Raw genomic sequence first — 18,638 nt, forward strand, 5'->3', positions numbered from 1 at the left:
TGCAAGTAGAGTGTTCAAATGGGCGCACGTGCTCGCTCTCTCTCTCTCTCTCTCTCTCTCTCTCTCTCTCTCTCTCTTTCTCTCTTTCCCCAAAGCTTTGTTCATTGTATGTAGTAGAATTTTGGTCCCAAGGAGTAGACACTTGCCTTGCTTTTAATATGAAGTATCTATTATAGTCCAGTGGTATCTATCCCAGGTGTGAACTCACTTTGACTCCTACCTAATGCCCTCCTGTTTAATCATGTAGTGATTGAACATTTTTGATTCCACAGCTTTTACTTCCTGTGTAGTTATTCCTTAGTTCTTATTTCTAAGATCATAAAGGTTTTGAACGAAAGTTGATACATCTCATATATTTTTTCACAAATAATGATGATAAAAACTGAAGGGTCAGATGTGGGAACGTCTAGGAAAATGCTCTTATTTTTGGCTTTTAGAAATCAAAAGAATGTCTAGTTCTTGTGTGCTACCATTGTATACTGGAAGTTTTAGAACAAGAAAATTTCTGAATTGATCCTTGTTAACCTTATTTCAGAAAGTGGTAAAATAACTGTGGCATATACACCCTGTGACGAGAACGCAGATAGTAGAACTGAAGAGGAACTACCAGATTTAATTCATGTATGTGAAGATAAAAACTCAAGGGCTAGACAGCCAATGTAGCCATAATTCAAAACAACCAGCAGGATTTGGAAAACTTTGGCATGTCTACTCAGCTCTATCATCCTTAGGAACATGTGAAACTCTGAAAGTGCTTTTGAGGCAGGGAGTTTCTAGGACTTTTCCTGAAGTCCTGAGCCTTGTTTCTGATGACTTATTTGAAATTTGGCGAGCAGGATTGAGGGCCATCAGTGTACTTCTACAGTTGTGGACACAGGAGAAGACACAGGCCTTTTAGAACTCCCCTCAAACAGAATTGCAGGGATTTTGGAATAAAGGAACTGTGGCCTTAAGTAACTACGCTATAGTGTTTTGAAAGCGATTACTGCCTTTCAAGTAAGGTGTATGACCCAGTTCTTAGCATCTCATACATATCTTGTGTGAAATATTTTGCAGAAGGACCTTTCTGTAAACCAATTATATGGATACCTAGAGTTAGGGATTAAGTTGTCAATGTAGTTTGTAAAAGAAAACATTATTGTACTTCATGTAGGATTTTTATAAAAAAGGAGCAAAAAAAGTGTTTCATGCCCTTGAGAACTTAATCGGGGCTAGATTTCTGATTATTAAAGTCACCCCAGTGTTGCAAAGTTTCTTTTGAAGGGAAGAGAGTAGAGAAAGAAAAGGTGGTTATATTCTGAAAGACGTAAAAATTTTGAAAGTTTTTCCTGTGCAAGATAATTATTTTCATGTATGGAAGGCATACCTTTGGACTGCGACACTGCGAGTATATTCCCTCCAGATATGAATGCAAAGAGCTCACTGCATTGTAAGATCCTTCTTGGTCCAAAATTTTGAGGTCAATAGCTGTGAGAAAAGGTATTTCCCCCTCTATCTCCAAAGCAACCTACTGATTGAAATTCTGTGTTTGTTTTAAAAATTAAATGTGGCAGGCCTTTTTTAAAATCAGGAAGAGCCAATTTAAAGTCCTTTCCATTATACAAGTAATACATGATTATATTCTCAATATGTAAAAATGAAATAACAGGTATAGTGAAAACCTTCCTTGTGCCCTCATCCCCCACCTAATCCCCTACTTTGAGTTTAGTATGTATCCTTCCAGACTCTTTTCCATACATTTGAGTACATACATATTTACAGGTATTAAAATAGGTTTGTTGTGTGATTGTTTCTTTTTTTACATAAATGATAATCTCGTGCAACTTGATTCTTTCACTTCATGATATGTCCTACATGGGTAAGTCAAAAATTATCTGCACTCAGGCTGTAGAAATGCTAATAATTTTTGACTCACCCTGGTAGATTTCTTTCCTTCCCAGTGCATAGAGGGTTACCCCATTCATTTAAACTCCTGCATAGTATTCCATAGTGTGAATGTATCACAGTTTAATAATGCCCCTCTGGAAGGATGTTTAGATTATGTCCAGTTTTCTTGTTACTGCGTCGCTGCAGTGACTGTCCTTGTACATGCATCTTTGTGAACCTGGTCAGATATTTCTGTAGAATCGTTATCCAGAAGTGGAGTTGTTGGGGTGAAGACTGTGTAGATATAAAATTTTCATTGCCCTCAAAAAAGTTGTGCCAGCTTAAACTCCAGTCAGCATGCTGTGATGACATTCATTTCCCCATACCCTGCCACCACTGATATTCTCCCCTTTTTCTTTCTTTCTTTCTTTCTTTTTTCCTGCTGATCTGATGGGTGACTAAAAGGGATCCCATCTGAATTTGAATTTTTCTGATTACTTGTGAATTTAAATATCTTTATATGTTTACTGAACATTTGTATTTCATCTCTGAGTTGTCTGTCCTTTGCCCTTTCTTCTGTTACTATTTTTTTTAACCATTTGTAGAAAAAGTTAGTTTAGATACATAAGTGATTTTGGAAAAACACATTCAAAGTAATTTTTCATGACAGTTTGTGGTCATATCATTAGTTCAGCTTGAACAGACAAGTCATACATGACTTCTGAATTAATAATAAAAGACATAGCGGTCAATCTAAAAATAGCGATTATGACAACCCTTAGTGTGATATCTTATTGGATATCAGAGGGAACAAATGCTAGAAGCAGGCAATTTTTTTTTAATTTGTGAATTTCCTAAATACTGTATGTAGTTTATATTTCTCATGATAACATCTAACTTCGAGATTTTATTTTCCAAACTTTTAAGAAAAATGAAAGTCATTTGGCACAAGAAATAGATAACTTAGTTTCCTCTGGGGAGTGGTGGAGGAGTGGTAGACTGAGGGACAGAGGTAAGAGAAAAAGTTTGGATTGTGTGCTATATATTTTTGGAATTTTGAGCCATCGGAATATATACTACATATTTTTATAAAATAAATTGAAATTAAAAATTAATTTTTAAAAAGCATGTGTTTGAAGAGATGGATAGACCTAGAGTCTATCACACAGAGTAAAATAAGCCAGAAGGAGAAAAACAAATACTGTATGCTAACTCATATATACAGAATCAAAAAAAAAAGAAAAAAATGGTACTGATGAACCCAGTGACAGGGCAAGAATAAGGATGCAGATGCAGAGAATGGACTGGAGGACACAGGGTTGAGGGGGCGGGGGGCGAAGGGGAAGCTGGGATGGAGTGAGAGAGTACCATAGACATATATATACTACCAACTGTAAAATAGCTAGCTAGTGGGAAGTTGCTGCATAACAAAGGGAGATCAACTCGATGACGGGTGATGCCTTAGAGGGCCAGGACAGGGAGGGTGGGAGGGAGCCACGGGAGGGAGGGGATAGGGGGATACATGTATAAATACAGCTGATTCCTTATGGTGTACCTCAAAAGCTGGTACAAGAGTGTAAAGCAATTATATTCCAATAAAGAGCTTAAAAAAGGGCTTCCTAGGTGGCGCAGTGGTTAAGAATCCGCCTGCCAATGCAGAGGTCACGGGTTCGATCCCAGCTCCAGGAAGATCCCACATGCCGCGGAGCAACCAAGCCCGTGTGCCAAAAAAAAAAAAAAAAAAAAAAAAAGAGCTTAAAAAAAAAAGTATTGGGGAGGTGATACACTATAACATGAGTCTGGTAAGGTTTGAAGATTTCTAAGTCAGCTTGAGGTTTATACCTTATAAGCAGAAGTTCCTAACTTAGGATCAGTGGTTCCCCAAGGCAGAATTTCTTAACCTTCCCTCCTGCTGCCCCGTGTGTATTTCTTTGGCGATCTGAAGAAGCTTATGTTCTTGGGATCCTGTTTTGAAATGTATAATAAGTTAAAATATATAAAAAACAAAGCAAACTATATTGAAATAGTTCTCAGGATATTTTTAAAATTAGTGATATACTAAAAAATATGCTTCTCTTAACACATTAAATAACAGGATATAGTGGTAGGTCTAATAAATATTATAGCTCTAAGGTAGTGATGAGAATAAATGATGTTTGGAGATATCTGCAACATATATGTGATAGGAAATGATCTGTGATTTTTATTGGGGACCAAATTAACTATACTGCTGATCTGGTGTGGTGTGTTGCCCACATTCAAAATGGAAGGAAATGCTGCTTTTAGATAGAGATTTGTGAAAATTGAGATGTAATTTTGTTTCTCATCCAAGTTCTGCCCTCTGGATTCAGTCCACTCTGTTCACAGACTTCTGCCCTGAAAGGATGATCCACAGATGGAAATTGCATGCACACTTTTGCATGTGTTCAAGAGAGTGCAGTTTTCTAGGGACAAGAACCATTGCTTTTATGAAATTCTCAAAGGATTCTTGTCTCAGAAGATTGAGTCACAAATGTAGGAGAGAAGAAAGACATTTCTTTTCCTATTCTTATCTTCATGAGTGATGCTAAAAGGATGACTTGTTTTAAATAAAAGTATCTGATAGTTAAATAAAAGTACCTGTCACTTTCTGAATTCATTCATTAAATATTTTGGAGTATCTAGTACATGCCAGCAACTGTTTTACATGCTAGGGATACAGGCCCAAGAATAAACCAGCCTAAGTATCCCAGTTCTCAGGGGGTTTACAAATATATAAAAATAAGTATATAAGTATAATAAATAGATATAATTTCAAGTATTGATAAGTACTAACCACAACTAAAGAAAGCCCGTGTGCAGCAACCAAGACCCAACACAGCCAATAAATAAATTAATTAATTAATTTCAAAAAAAAAAAAAAAGAATGAATGTGAAATTAATAAGATTGCTTTAGACCAGAACCCTGGTCAGAAGTAAACATGGCTCTCTAAGGCATCACCCATCATCGAGCTGATCTCCCTTTGTTATACAGCAGCTTCCCACTAGCTAGCTGTTTTACAGTTGGTAGTGTAAATATGTCTATGGTAATCTCTCACTTCGTCCCAGCTTCCCCTTTGCCCCCCAAACCCCATGTCCTCCAGTCCATGCTCTGCATCTGCATCCCTATTCTTGCCCTATCACTGGGTTCATCAGTACCGTTGTTTTTTTTTTTTTTATTCCGTATATATGAATTAGCATACAGTATTTGTTTTTCTCTTTCTGGCTTACTTCACTCTGTATGACAGACTCTAGGTCTATCCACCTCATTACATATACCTCCATTTCATTCCTTTTTATGGCTGAGTAATAGTCCATTGTATATATGTGCCACATGTTCTTTATGCATCCATCTGTTGATGGGCATTTAGGTTGCTTCCATGTCCTGGCTATTGTAAACAGTGCTGCAGTGAACTTTATGGTATATGTTTCTTTTTCTATTGTGGTTTTCTCTGGGTATATGCCCAGTAGTGGGATTACAGGATCATATGGTAGTTCTATTTTTAGTTTTTTAAGGAACCTCCAAACTGTTTTCTTTTGCAACAAAAAGAATAAAATACCTAGGAATAAACCTGCCTAAGGAGACAAAAGACCTGTATGCAGAAAACTTTAAGACACTGAGGAAAGAAATCAAAGACGACACAAACAGATGGAGGGACAAACCATGTTCTTGGATTGGAAGAATCAATATTGTGAAAATGACTATACTAACCAAAGCAATTTACAGATTCAACGCAATCCCTATGAAATCACCAACGGCATTTTTCACAGAACTAGAACAAGAAATCTTAGGATTTGTGTGGAAACACAAAAGACCGCAAATAGACAAAGCAATCTTGAGAAGGAAAGACGGAGTTGGTGGAATCAGGCTTCCTGACTTCAAACTATACTACAAGGCCACAGTGATCAGGACAGTATGGTACTGGCACAAAAATAGAAAGGAAGATCAATGGAACAGAATAGAGAACCCAGAGGTAAACCCAAGCACATATGGGCACCTTGTCTTTGACAAAGGAGGCAAGAATATGCAATAGAAAAAAGACAGCCTCTTCAATAAGTGGTGCTGGGAAAATTGGACAGTTACATGTAAAAGAATGAAATTAGAACACTTCCTAACACCATACGCAGAAATAAACTCAAAATGGATTAAAGACCTAAATATAAGGCCAGACACTATAAAACACCTAGTGGATGTTTCTTAAATGTTACTTCATGCCTGGTTTTGATATTTTCATGATGTCAGAAAGTTTTATTTATTTTTTAAAATGTATTTATTTTTTGGCTGTGTTGGGTCTTCATTGCTGTGTGCGAGTGGGCTTTCTCTAGTTGCGGCGAGCAGGGGATACTCTTCATTGTGGTGTGCAGGCTTCTCATTGTGGTGGCTTCTTTTCTTGCAGAGCACGGGCTCTAGGCACATGAGCCTCAGTAGTTGCAGCATGCAGGCTCAACAGTTGTGGCTCATGGACTCTACAGCGCAGGCTCAGTAGTTGTGGCTTTTGGGCTTAGTTGCTCTGAGGCATGTGGGATCTTCCCAGACCAGGGCGCGACCCTTGTCCCCTGCACTAGCAGGCAGGTTCTTAACCGCTGTGCCACCAGGGAAGCCCGAGAAAGTTTTAGATCTGCCTTTAACTCTGATTCCCCATAGTTTTAAAAGTTTTGCTTCAGTCAGAATGAATATTTGGAGTTCTACAGATCAATGTATTTGATTTCAGTTATTCAGTTATTGCATATTTGAAGCTCCTTTTTTGGTAGTTTTTTTGGTGACCGACTCATTCTCAGTCTAAACTTTACTTCTAGGTTGAATTCATTATTGTTATTTAAAAATGTTTTACTGTCCTGTCATCCAAACAACTTCACACAACAAAACCCAGTTAATTAAAAATATATAGTCTTTGGTTATTCCCTGTCCCACCATGATATTTAGACTCTAACCAGTGTGATGTGGGCCTCAGCCAGTCAGCGAGCACAGTGCCATGAAGAGCTGAGGCTCAGCCCCATCTCTTCGCCGTCCTTATTGACTCCTTGTCAGCGTTCAAAGTTATAATTAGCCTGTATGAGTTTCACTTTTCTCTTGAGTTTTTTCATATATCATCATTTCCTGTGACCTTTGTGTATCATTCATGATATACACATACAATTTTGTACGTGATATGGGGGAGGGAGTATTTTTTCCAACTTTTGAAGTTATGAAAATGGTTAGTATACACGTGGTTGGACATAGTGATTTGGTTTTTCCTTTTTGGATCATTTCCATGGAAATATGAAGCCACTGCTTGGCAGAGGTGAGAAGACAATCCATCTTAGCACCAGCTGTTGACCATCCCCCCTAACATGGATTCTGACCATCACTGCTGCTCCTTCTAACGTGGTGAATTTCAAATGCAGGTCAGGGTCCTTGAAGCATTGTCAGGGCTCCAAGTGTTCTTTGTGGGAATTAAAGTCTTTTTTGTTTTTGTTTTAGTGACCTTTTAAAACTGTGTGTGACTGTATTCTCTGTAATAGGAACGACCTTAACAACTGAGAGTTGCAGAGTTTTCAGGTGGTAATATTTTAATTCTCATAAGCTATGAGTAAAGTATTCATTTATGAGACAGAAATAAGCTATGAGATGGAATTAATATAAATATGTGAGCAAGAGACCCTGAGTGAAGAGCAGAATGTTTTAAATACAGGACTCAATGGAAATAGTTTCACAAGGCAACACAGCATGTGCTCAGATCCCCAAGGCTCCTGAAGGACGCACCACTGTTAATAGTACCTGCAAGGAAGGGGATTCTTTGACATCTTACAGAGTTTCTCCTGTGCTGGCTCTCTACCGAACGGTCACTCCACTCTTGGGATACTGGTTATGTGCCTTCCTGCTCATTAGGTATAAGAAGCAGGTGCAAAACAGCACCCCCTCCTCTCCGCAGTATGTTCCCAGGCTTTATTGTGAGACCAGCAGAAGCAAAGCACTTACATTCCTTGGGCAGACCCAGGTGTCACGCTTGACTGTGAGTCATCCCTGAGCCCTTCATTCTGCACTCTGACAGGTCATTGGCTGGATCTCTGAGTTTTCTAATTTACTCTTTAACTGTCATTTCTGCTGCTCATATACTGAGTTTTTATGACTGCTAACACTTTTGATTCATATATTCTTGAGTTCATTCTTTTTAATGGATATACTATGTGCTTCCCTCTGTCTGAGGATAATAATTATGCTATGCTAAGGTCCTCTCGTGCTTTGTTAACTGTGATTCATTGGCTATAAGCTCTTATGTTTGTTTTTGTTTTCTGTCCTTGATGGAGTTGGCTTTCTCACAATGTTTGGTCATTCCTGAGTGCAGTTCATCTTTGTAGTTGAGATTCTACTGCTTTTGTTTCCCAGCTTTAGGGGAGAAGTGAAATGAGCTGCTGGGGCTTGTTACTCCCAATGGGTTCCCCTGAGAATAAGGCAGAGGTGGAAGGTGCCTTCTGGTGGCTAGTCAGGGAGTGCAAAGCTTTCTTCCAGAGTCCTGGGACCTTGCCTCCTTCCTGCCACCAATTGCTCCTACCTGGAGGAAGACGCCTTTGCTGCCTGGATCAAGGAGGAAAGATGTGGGGTTGATGTGTGCTGTAGGCTGCTCCTACCGCACTGTTACAACTGACCAGCCTGTAGGCAGCTCCAGGACATTTCTGGTAGGGGAGCATTTGTGGAGCTGTTCCCACACATTGAGCTAAGGTGGTAATTTTTAAGTTATATCTTTTCTAGCATTCCTGGAGATTTTGGTGGAAGTTGAAAGGGTGGAGACTTCACATGTTTCAACCTGCCAACTTGAAGTAGCACAACTTAGGAAAACAATTTTGTGTCCCTGTTACATCCTAGAGAAACTCAGGCAAATATGTATCAGGATACATACTCAAGTATGTTCAAAGCAGTATTGTTTTTAATAACTAAAAACTAGAAAAGTCTCCATATACACCAAGAATTGAATGAATAAATAAAGTGTGGGTATAGTCATACACTTCATCAGAAACATAATGCAAACCGCACAAGTAATCTTAAATTTTCTGGTAGCCATCTTTTACTTAGCCCTTATATCCGAAATATTATCATTTTAACATGTAATCAATATATACATTATTAATAAGATAGTCTACTTTTTTTCAACTGTTTGCATGCTGCAACTAAGAAGTTCTCATAGCTCAACAAAAGATCCCACATGCTGCAGCTAAGACCTAAGGCTTCAGTAGTTGCAGCACCTGGGCTCAATAGTTGCGGATCGCAGGCTCTCCAGCACAGGCTCAGTATTTGTGGCACACAGGCTTAGTTGCTCTGCAGCATGTGGGATCTTCCCAGCCCAGGGCTTAAACCTGTGTCCCCTGCATTGGCAGGTGGATTTTTAACCACTGCACCACCAGGGAAGTCCTCTTTCCACTTATAAAAGTGGCTGTTGGAGTTGTGGTCTGCCCCTTCTGTAATTCTCCAGGAGTGAGAACCACCCCATCTTCGGCTTTAGGCCAGTTGAGTCTGACTGTTGAGTGCGTTCCCCAGGGTTAGTGGTTGAGCAGGAAGATTAGAAATAAGGACATAGAGGCAGGGTTCTCTTAGTGTTAAACTTAATTTAAACAAGATGGAAAGTAAGAGATTTCTAGGGAAATCCGGTTACCTTGGCAAAAGGACAATGTTTCTGGTCATAACTGGCACAGCAAGAGCCTCACCGGCTTGCCACAAGCATACCCTCGCTGATAAAGCAAGAAACTTTAGTGGGACAGGGTGCCCGGTGGAGAGCAGCAGGGTAAGGGAACCCAGGAGGACTGCTCTGCCACGTGGCTCACAGTCTCAGGTTTTATGGTAATTGGGTTGGTTTCCAGAATGTCTCTGGCCAATCATTCTGACTCAGGGTCCTTCCTGGTGGTGCACGCATCGCCCAGCCAAGATGGATTCTAGCGAGAAGGATTGTGGGAGGTTGGTAGGACACATGGACTGGAGACTCCTCTCTCCTTTTGACCTTTCCCGAATTCTTCCTGCTGGTGGTAGCTTGTTAGTTCCATGTTCCTTACCAGCACCTCCTGTCCTAAGAGAACTCATGCACGTGGTTACTATCAGGCCTGGCCACGGCAGGCACTTTTGGTCAGTGGTTTCCCTAACAACTGTACAAACAAGAAAACAGGCTTAAGAGAGGTTAAGTGACTTGGGGCCCCAAGGCCACACAACTAATAAACAGCAGAAGCAGGATTCTCACCCAGCTCTTTCTCATTCCAGTTGGAGAGGAAGCGTAGTTCAGTGGCAGAGCAAGTGAGCTTTGGAGCCAGGAGTGCTTTGACCTGAATCCCATCCTCTTTGCTGGGCTTTCCCTAAAACAGTGCAGGGTCCAGGACAACCCAACAAGTGTGGAGTGAGGACAGCTGCCACAGTGTCATTATTTTTCATTGGTCCCTTGAGACAGCCTTGAAGATAGAAACTTCTAAATTGAATTTTATCGATGTTCAGAAAAGAGAAGTCACAACATCCTGAGGCCTCTTAGCCTCAGGCGGAGGGCTCCAGAGTGTTTGACTTCAGGGAAGTTCCCCAGACTCGCTCAGCCTCAGTTCCTCATCTGTAAATTGGGGAAAACATCAGATTAAATAAGATGATATCGTTAGGACAGTTTCTGGTCTGTAGTAGGTACTGGAAGATGGCCAGCTATTATTATTATAGTTCTGGCTAACTCTCGCCTTTCCAATCCAGTCAGGTCCCTGCCTTTCTCTGCTCTTCTGAGCACTGGAGTGAAATATTTTCTTGTTTGGACTCCAGATAAATCCTTATTTGGCATTTGATTGAAATCATGAAACTAGTATTAATGCAACCATCTCTCTTGACACAGGAATAGCTAGTGATCTCCTGGGTTCTGTAGTAGGAAGCTGGTTTGCCTCTCTCTCTCTCTCTCTCCCTCTTCTTTTTGGCTGCACCATGCAGCATGCAGGATCTTAGATCCCGAACCAGGGATCGCGCCCTTGCCCCCCCCGCCCCCCCACACACACAGTGGAAGTGTACAGTCCTAACCACTGGACTGCCAGGGAAGTCCCCTTCCCACTATCTTTAAAATGGATTTAAAATTTTACATTATTTATTTGTCAATTGTACCTCTTATTGGGAAAAAAAATCACAAAATAATGAACTAGAAAACAATAAAATTATATGCATAGTTTACAGTTTAGATGGTACTAAGTGAAATGAAATGGTGATGAAACACAATGACCCACAGCAGTTCCCTGGCCCAGACCACTTCCTTGCCCACCTTCCTGAGCCAGCTCACTGGGCCTGGTTACTTCTACGGAGCAGGTTGTAGCTGAATCTTCTGGTGCTTTTCTCCACATCTCTTTGCACATCTAGTTCTTGGTTTATCCACTTTAGACCCTGGCTATTGAATTCCTAGTAACATCAGCGAAGAGTTAGTTCTCTTACACACCTACCCCCAGTCCATTCTTCAGCTTTAGTTATGTCACTGTTTCTAGATAATTCATAGCGTTTACAGGGAATTCCCTGGTGGTCCAGTGGTTAGGATTTGGTGCTTTCACTGCCAAGACCAGGTTCAATCCCTGGTCAGGGAACAAAGATCCTGCAAGCTGCGCAGCATGGCCAAAAAAAATAGTGTTTACAGAATTGTGACTGTAAATATTATTCACCGTAGAGCTTAATAATGTACTCATTACATTCGCTTCCCCTCCTGTGACCCCAGGGGTTTAATTTCCTCTCGGGCTCTCCATGTTCTATCGGCCATTCTCACCTCCTCTGTTCTCCTCCAGGCTCTGGCTTAGCAGTAGGTGCCCAGCTCCTGCAGCGCCCTCTCTTCCAGGCTCTGTCCTCCAGTGGGTGCTGGATATACAGCTGCTGTCCTGGAACTTCCCCTCCCTGCTTCCTGGGCTGGGCCTTTTCCTGGCTCCCTTCTCTTCTTGCTTTCCTTACTCTCTCTTTGCTGGAGCACATCCCCAGTTGACAATCCCTAACTCAGGGACTTCCTGGGTGGTCCAGTGGTTATGAATCTGCCTGCCAGTGCAGGGGACGTGGGTTCAATCCCTGCTCCATGGAGTTCCCACATGCTGTGGAGCAACTAAGGCTGTGAGCCACAATTACTGAGCTTGAGCTCTAGAGCCTGCGAGCCACAACTACTGAGCCCATGTGTCACAATTACTGAGCTTGAGCTCTAGAGCCTGCGAGCCACAACTACTGAGCCCATGTGTCACAACTACTGAAGCCCACCTGCCTAGAGCCCATGCTCCACAACAAGAGAAGCCACTGCAATGAGAAGCCCGTGCACTGAAATGAAGACTAGCCCCTGCTCAATACAACTAGAGAAAGCCGTGTGCAGCAATGAAGACCCAACACAGCCAATAAGTAAATTTAAAAAAATGTATTTTTTAAAAAATGAGAAAAAGAAGCATTTGACAAGTGATGCTGAGAAGCCAATCCTGGAAAATGAAATGTGCAGGTGGCCTGAGGCAGGACGGGGCTCACACTGTCGCGGTCTCGTGTGCTGCCTCACTTTCCTCACCCGTCTCCCCAGCAGCCGAATCTGCAGCCTAAACATCCTCTGCTGGGGCTTTGCTGCCTTCCCTGAGATAAGAAGAATAATGCCAAGGCTTTCACTCTCAAAAGGAACAATTACACTTTTCATTATTTCCCCAGTTTAGATGAGAATTTTAACTTGTCCCTATCAGCTACCCCGCATCCTTATGGAAAAATCTCATCCTCATCAGAAGACTCCTGGTCGTGTAGTTTCTGTGCCATGTTTTTCTTGCGTGTGGCGTTGAGCGGTCTATACGTATCCCTAAGCCAAAGTGGCCGCCTTCTCCAGTGAAAGCCCTCCTAGAACACAGAAAGGGAAATATTAACTCTGCATCTCCCTGCCTTCTCCGGCCACTGTACGTTACCCTCCTCAAAGTTACCTGATTCTTGCCTTCCCTTGAGCTTCTCTTTCGCAGAAGAAAGGGGAAAAAGCCCCTTGGAGGAAAACACACACAGTTAGTGTTACATTTCCCACCTCTCTCACCTGTGTTACCTCTGGGCTTCTCCGGATTAAATGGGCGCCCGAGTCCAGAATCACAACGAGCAGAATCACCACAGACCTGGGAGCTTGAAAAGCATCCCCTGCGTGCTGGCCTCACAGACGTTCTCGGTGTCTGGCCCCCAGGGTCTCGGGGGACCTTTGCATGTGGCTTAGCGTGGAGGACAGGCGGGATGTTCAGCCCCACTCACCTTTTGTGGCCCTTGGGCAGTTGCCCTGTTTCTTCCTCTCCCTGTGCTGCTGCTGCTGCTGCTACCCTGTGAGCATGAATCTGTTGTGAAAGAAAACATGACCATGATTGTCCATTACCACTATTTCCACAGCCTCATTCACTCCTTTTTATTTTAAGTCCTATCGACCCAGTGAGATGATAACTTCTGTAAGCACAGGAATTCTATCCTGTTTAATAATCCTTTGACTCTCCCACAGTGCCTTACTCCGGGTCTTGCATGCAGATGCCAATACATTTTATGGACTGTTTTAGATAACGTTCAACAGATAATTCCCAAGAAAAACTCTTAGAAGCAGGAAAAGAAAAGAAAAGTATGTACCAGAAACCCAAGCTTTGTTTTAAAGTCAAGAACAAGAGTAGGACGCCTATCATTCCTGCTCTTACTCATCACTGGAGGAGGCCCTAATCAGTAGTACAAGAAAATTGAAGTATTGGAAAGGAAGAGACAAACAGATTTGCATATGAAATGATGGCTCTAGAAAAACCAAAAGAATGAAGTGAAGTTTTATGGGAAGTAATATGAGAGTTCAGTAAGATGGCTGCATACAGAATCAAGAGATCAACATATAAGCCTCAACAGTTTTCCCATATAACACAAATAAGTAACTAAAAAATTGAAGAACAATCCCATTTACTCTATGAATAAAAATGCATAAAGTGCCAAGGAAGAAACTTAACCTATGTTAAGCCCTATGTGATGACAACATTAAAACTTTTCTGTTTTAATGTGTAAGGCCTATGTGATGAAACATCCAAACCTTTCTGAAGGACATTAAGAAGAAATACATACATGGCATGAGACATCATCTTCCTAGAATGTTATAAAGAGGTCAGTTCTCCTCCAATTAACCTACAAATTCAATGCAATCCATTTATATCCAAGATAATTTTAAAACAAAACCTGGCCAGCTGACATTTGGTAGAGTATATATGCAAGCACAGTTATGATACGGATGAGAGAGAAGACCAAAGAGCAGGACCTTTCCCCAGCGGATACAAAATATGTTACAAAGCAACTGGAGTTAAGCAGTGTGATATTGGTACTGGTCCAGGAAAAGATAACTGCATCAACAGAATAGAGTCCAGATAAAGACAGTAGTTTAGACCAGGGAAGAAGGAATGAACCATTCAGTGAAAGATTTGAAAACAACTGGATCTTCCTGTAGAGGGAGAGAGATCCCCTCCCTCAACCACACTAAAAATCAAATACAATGAATGCTAGACAGATTACAAAAGATCTTGAAGAAAATAACAGAGATGATGTTTATGTCATGAGGTGTCACCGGCCTGGCTGACAAAACCTGCGCTACGTGAGCCATGAGGAGAGGACGGGCAGCTATGGTGGCAGACTCAACACACCTCCTCCTCTTCTTCACAGCCCTTGCCCCCATCTCCCCTGGACTATGTGTCCTCTTCCTGTTGATTTTTGAAACTCGTAGGAGTTCCCTGGCGGTCCAGTGACTAGAACTCAGCGCTTTCACTGAGGTGGACCGGGTTCAGTCCCTGATCAGGGAACTAAGATCCCACAATCTGTTCAGTGTGGCCCCAAATCCCCTCATGAACAAAGCAACAAAACCCAAAAAATCTCTTTATAGTAAATAAATATTGGCTTTCATTGAATTTCAATGTTTCAAATCCTTCCAGTGTTTTTGTCTCTAAGGAGACAGAAGAGCAGAGTAGGGAGCACAGGCTTTGCAGTCAGGTGAGACTGGCTTCTGCTCTTGGTTTGGCCGCTGGGGCCTTACATTGATCTCCTTCATCTATGAAAGAGGGAAAGTAACACCATCCTCACAGGACTGTGGGGATTAAATCAGACAGTATATGCAAAATTCTTCATCTTACTCTTGACATGAATCAGTGCTAAGTTGGTGTCACAGACAAGGTGGCCAATCTATCAAAGGTTCTGCTCCTGCCATCAGGCTCTGAAGGCTTTTCCCCAGCATAATATTATAAAAATATTGTGTTTATTTTCTTCTAATACTTTTTTTTTTCTACGTTGGGTCTTCACTGATGTGAGCGGGCTTTCTCTAGTTGCAGCGAGCAGGGGCTACTCTTTGCTACTCTGCGCTGGCTTCTCATTGTGGAGGCTTCTCTCTTTTTGTGGAGCACAGGCTCTAGGCATGTGGGCTTCAGTAGCTGCAGCACGTGGGCTCAGTAGTTGTGGAATGCGGGCCTTAGACCATTCAGGCTTCAGTTGTTGCGTTGTGTGGGCTCAGTAGTTGTGGCTCACAGGCTCTAGAGCGCAGGCTCAGTAGTTGTGGCGCACGGGGTTACCTGCTCTGCGGCATGCGGAATCTTCCTGGCCCAGGGATCCAACCCATGTCCCCTGCACTGGCAGGTGGATTCCTATCCACTGCGGCACCAGGGAAGTCCCTCTTTTAATACTTTTGTTTTTCCTACATCTGCATCTTTATTCCTGCCCTGCCACTGGGTTCACCAGTACCATTTTTTAAGATTCCATATATATGAGTTAGCAAATGGTATTTGTTTTTCTCTTTCTGGCTTACTTCACTCTGTATGACAGAGTCTAGGTCCATCCACCTCACTACAAATAACTCAATCTCATTCCTTTTTATGCCTAGTAGTATTCTATTGCATATATGTGCCACATCTTCTTTATCCATTCATCTTGTTGAAGGGCATTTATGTTGCTTCCATGTCCTGGGCTATTGTAAATAGTGCTGCCATGAACCCTGTGGCACTCTTCTAATACTGTTATGTGGTCTTCTCTCACATTTATGGAAATAGGTTAATTTTAGGTGAGAAATAGGGATCTGCTATTATTTCCCACCCCCCCTCACCCCCCAACGAGGTAGGCAGCTACTCTATTACCATTTGTTCGTTTTCTTCCACTCATTCGAATATTGAAACATGACATTTCAGAAGTCTTCACAACACATGGGTCTATTGCTGGACTCTCTGTGCTACTTCAAATAAATATTTGGTTGCATTGTTCCTCACTGTGGAACTGACATAACGCCTCAAATCTCTTCCATTGAACTTCCATAGGAAAAACACTGCATGGCCCCTGTCCTCAAACAGTTTATTGTGTATGTGGGGAGAGGAAATCATGGTTAGGACTCCTTGCTTTCACTGCCGAGAGTGCAGGTTCAATCCTTAGTTGGGGAACTGAGATTCCACAAGCCAAAAAAAAACAAAACAAATGCAAGGTTAAACTACACAGAAGCTAAAAAGAATAAAAAGGGGACTTTATACAAATTCTAAAAAAGCAAAAGTCCATATGCCACCTGGAGATGTAGAGGGTAGTCTGGGCCATGGCCAATGACTAGCAAGCTGACCGCATGCTAGTCCCTAGCCTCCTGGGCTCAGGAATCATGCTCTTCTCACCAAGAGAGAACGCACCTCTTCCTAGTGTGGCAGTCTCCCCATATCAGTATCACAGGACTGATCAAATATCAGAATGCCGAATTCTCACTTCATAATGAGAAGTACATGTTCTACAGACAGGGCATGTGTGTCTACACAATCAGAGAATTACCTTCTCTAGAGACAGACAGGGCCTCTGTGGCATACTAAAGCACAATCACACAATCAGAAGGCTACTTGGTGAGAACAGGATTAGAATGAAAGGAATCAGCTGAATCCTGCGTATACTGGAAAGGCCTGGGGTAGCTGGATCCATCCATCTCCTCAACTGGCACAGCCTGGCGACTCGGCCGGACCCTCCAGTTACGCTGCCTAAGGTGCCATCTCTACTCTCGGGCAATGTGAGGATGGGCACCACCCGTGTTGGGCTCGCCTCACCTTTTCTATGCTTTCACTGTTGACCAACCCTCCTGCAGACAGACACGTTTCTCTTTAGCAGTTCATACATCATGTCAGGTTTTATTCAAGTCTGATAGGCCAGGGAGCCATTGGTCCTCACACATCTCTGCTCTGTCCATGCTGTGCTGACCCTGGTGTTTCTCTCTTGGGGAGCCACCTTTTAAAAACCTGTTTACCACTTTTGTGAGTTCTAAGGGGAGGGGACTGCTTTGCTATGGCCCCTAAGAAATGGTGACAAACCTCACAGGACTAGGGTCAGGAGGGCTAGAGTATTCACGGAAGGCTGTACGAAGAAAGACGAACTTGAGTTGGCTTTTGAGAGGTTCATAGGACTTCCACAGGCAAAGCAAAATAAAGGATTTTCGATGGGCAGAGGCACAGACAAACGGAGGAATGGGTATGGTGTGACTAGCACATAGTGGGGGGCTGCTTAGGCTGGAATGGAGGGCAGCCACGACAGTAGAAAAGGCAAATGAAGTAGGTTGGATTGGTAGGGCAGAATCAAGATTGGCAGCTGATGAAAATCACTCTTTTGATGCGGTTAGCAAGTGCCTGTTGGGAAAAGTAATAACTCATTATGTAACTGAACAGAAGGTAAGCAGGCTGGCTCCAGGGACAAGCTACCATAAATAGGACATACTTTAGGGAGCCTGCTGCTGGACGTTCCTTGCACTGTTGTAATGGAACCCAGCTACACAAGCCTAACACACCAGAGAAGAAAGCTGCTATGTAAATGTAAGGAGTTGACAAGATCACACTTTTATCTTTTAACCACGTGCTTTCGGCCCTGCCGGGGGACTGACAGCTCCCTGAGGGTGGAGATTATATACCTCTCATCACTTCAGCCAACAAGGAAAGAAAGCAATGGTAGAATGAGAGTGACTGGGGAGGACATCAAATCAACATAGTTTTTTGAGTTGAAGGAATTTTACTATCATGTCAACTCTGGCCTTCTTATCAACTCAACTTGTCAAAATAGTCTAATGGCTTGTTATTAGGATCCAATTCCAGAAAGATCTGCTGGGAGAGGAGTTCCTTTAACGATCCTGGGGGAGCTTCCCTGGTGGCCCAGTGATGAAGAACCCGCCTGATACTGCAGGGGACACGGGTTCAATCCCTCGTTCCCTGCTCCAGGAAGATCCCACATGCTGCGGAGCAACTATGCACGTGCGCCACAGCTAATGAGCCGGTGCGCCTAGAGCCCCTGCTCTGCAACAGGAGAAGCCTGTGCAACGAGAAGCCTGCGCACCGCAGTGAAGATGCAACGCAGATGCCCCACACCCTGCAAGAAAAAAAATCCTGGGAATATACTTTTAAGTAAAACAACAAACTGTATCTCAATCCTAGTGACTGAAGAGAACTATCAAGTTAGAAGCAGGTGGAAAGGTGGCTTTGATTTTCAGTTTGTGGGTTCTGAATATGAAATTTTTTTTTTTTTGTAACTTTCTGAAATGGTTTAGGAAAACGATTTACTGCTTCTACATACCCACATAGAGATATAGAGGGAAAGAGAGAGGATATAAAGAACATGGACAAAATATTAAAAATTGGGGACTTCCTAGGTGGCGCAATGGTTAGGAATCCATCTGTCGATGCAGGAGACACAGGTTTGATGCCTACCCCAGGAAGATACCACATGCCATGGAGCAACTAAGCCCATGCCCCACAACGATTGAGCCCATGTGCCACAACTGCTGAAGCCCACGTGCCTAGAGCCTGTGCTCTGTAAC

General features: G+C 42.5%; 2 protein-coding genes across 2 annotated transcripts in view; one reads left to right on the forward strand and one right to left on the reverse strand.

Annotated features, from left to right (window-relative positions):
- Nucleotides 1–18,638, forward strand: part of LOC130839625 (RAD52 motif-containing protein 1-like) — an 82,491-nt gene that overhangs the window by 9,898 nt on the left and 53,955 nt on the right. The gene's annotated exons all lie outside the window — the stretch shown is intronic.
- The window catches only part of LOC130840246 (leucine-rich repeat-containing protein 37A-like), a 43,323-nt gene continuing 35,123 nt past the window's right edge, over nt 10,439–18,638 (reverse strand). Inside the window, 5 exon segments of the mRNA XM_057715547.1 lie at nt 10,439–10,442; nt 12,247–12,439; nt 12,548–12,566; nt 12,568–12,691; nt 13,082–13,161. Coding sequence (XP_057571530.1) covers nt 10,439–10,442; nt 12,247–12,439; nt 12,548–12,566; nt 12,568–12,691; nt 13,082–13,161 — 420 coding nt within the window.

Source organism: Hippopotamus amphibius, chromosome 17, assembly GCF_030028045.1.
Source record: "Hippopotamus amphibius kiboko isolate mHipAmp2 chromosome 17, mHipAmp2.hap2, whole genome shotgun sequence".
NCBI lineage: Eukaryota > Metazoa > Chordata > Mammalia > Artiodactyla > Hippopotamidae > Hippopotamus > Hippopotamus amphibius.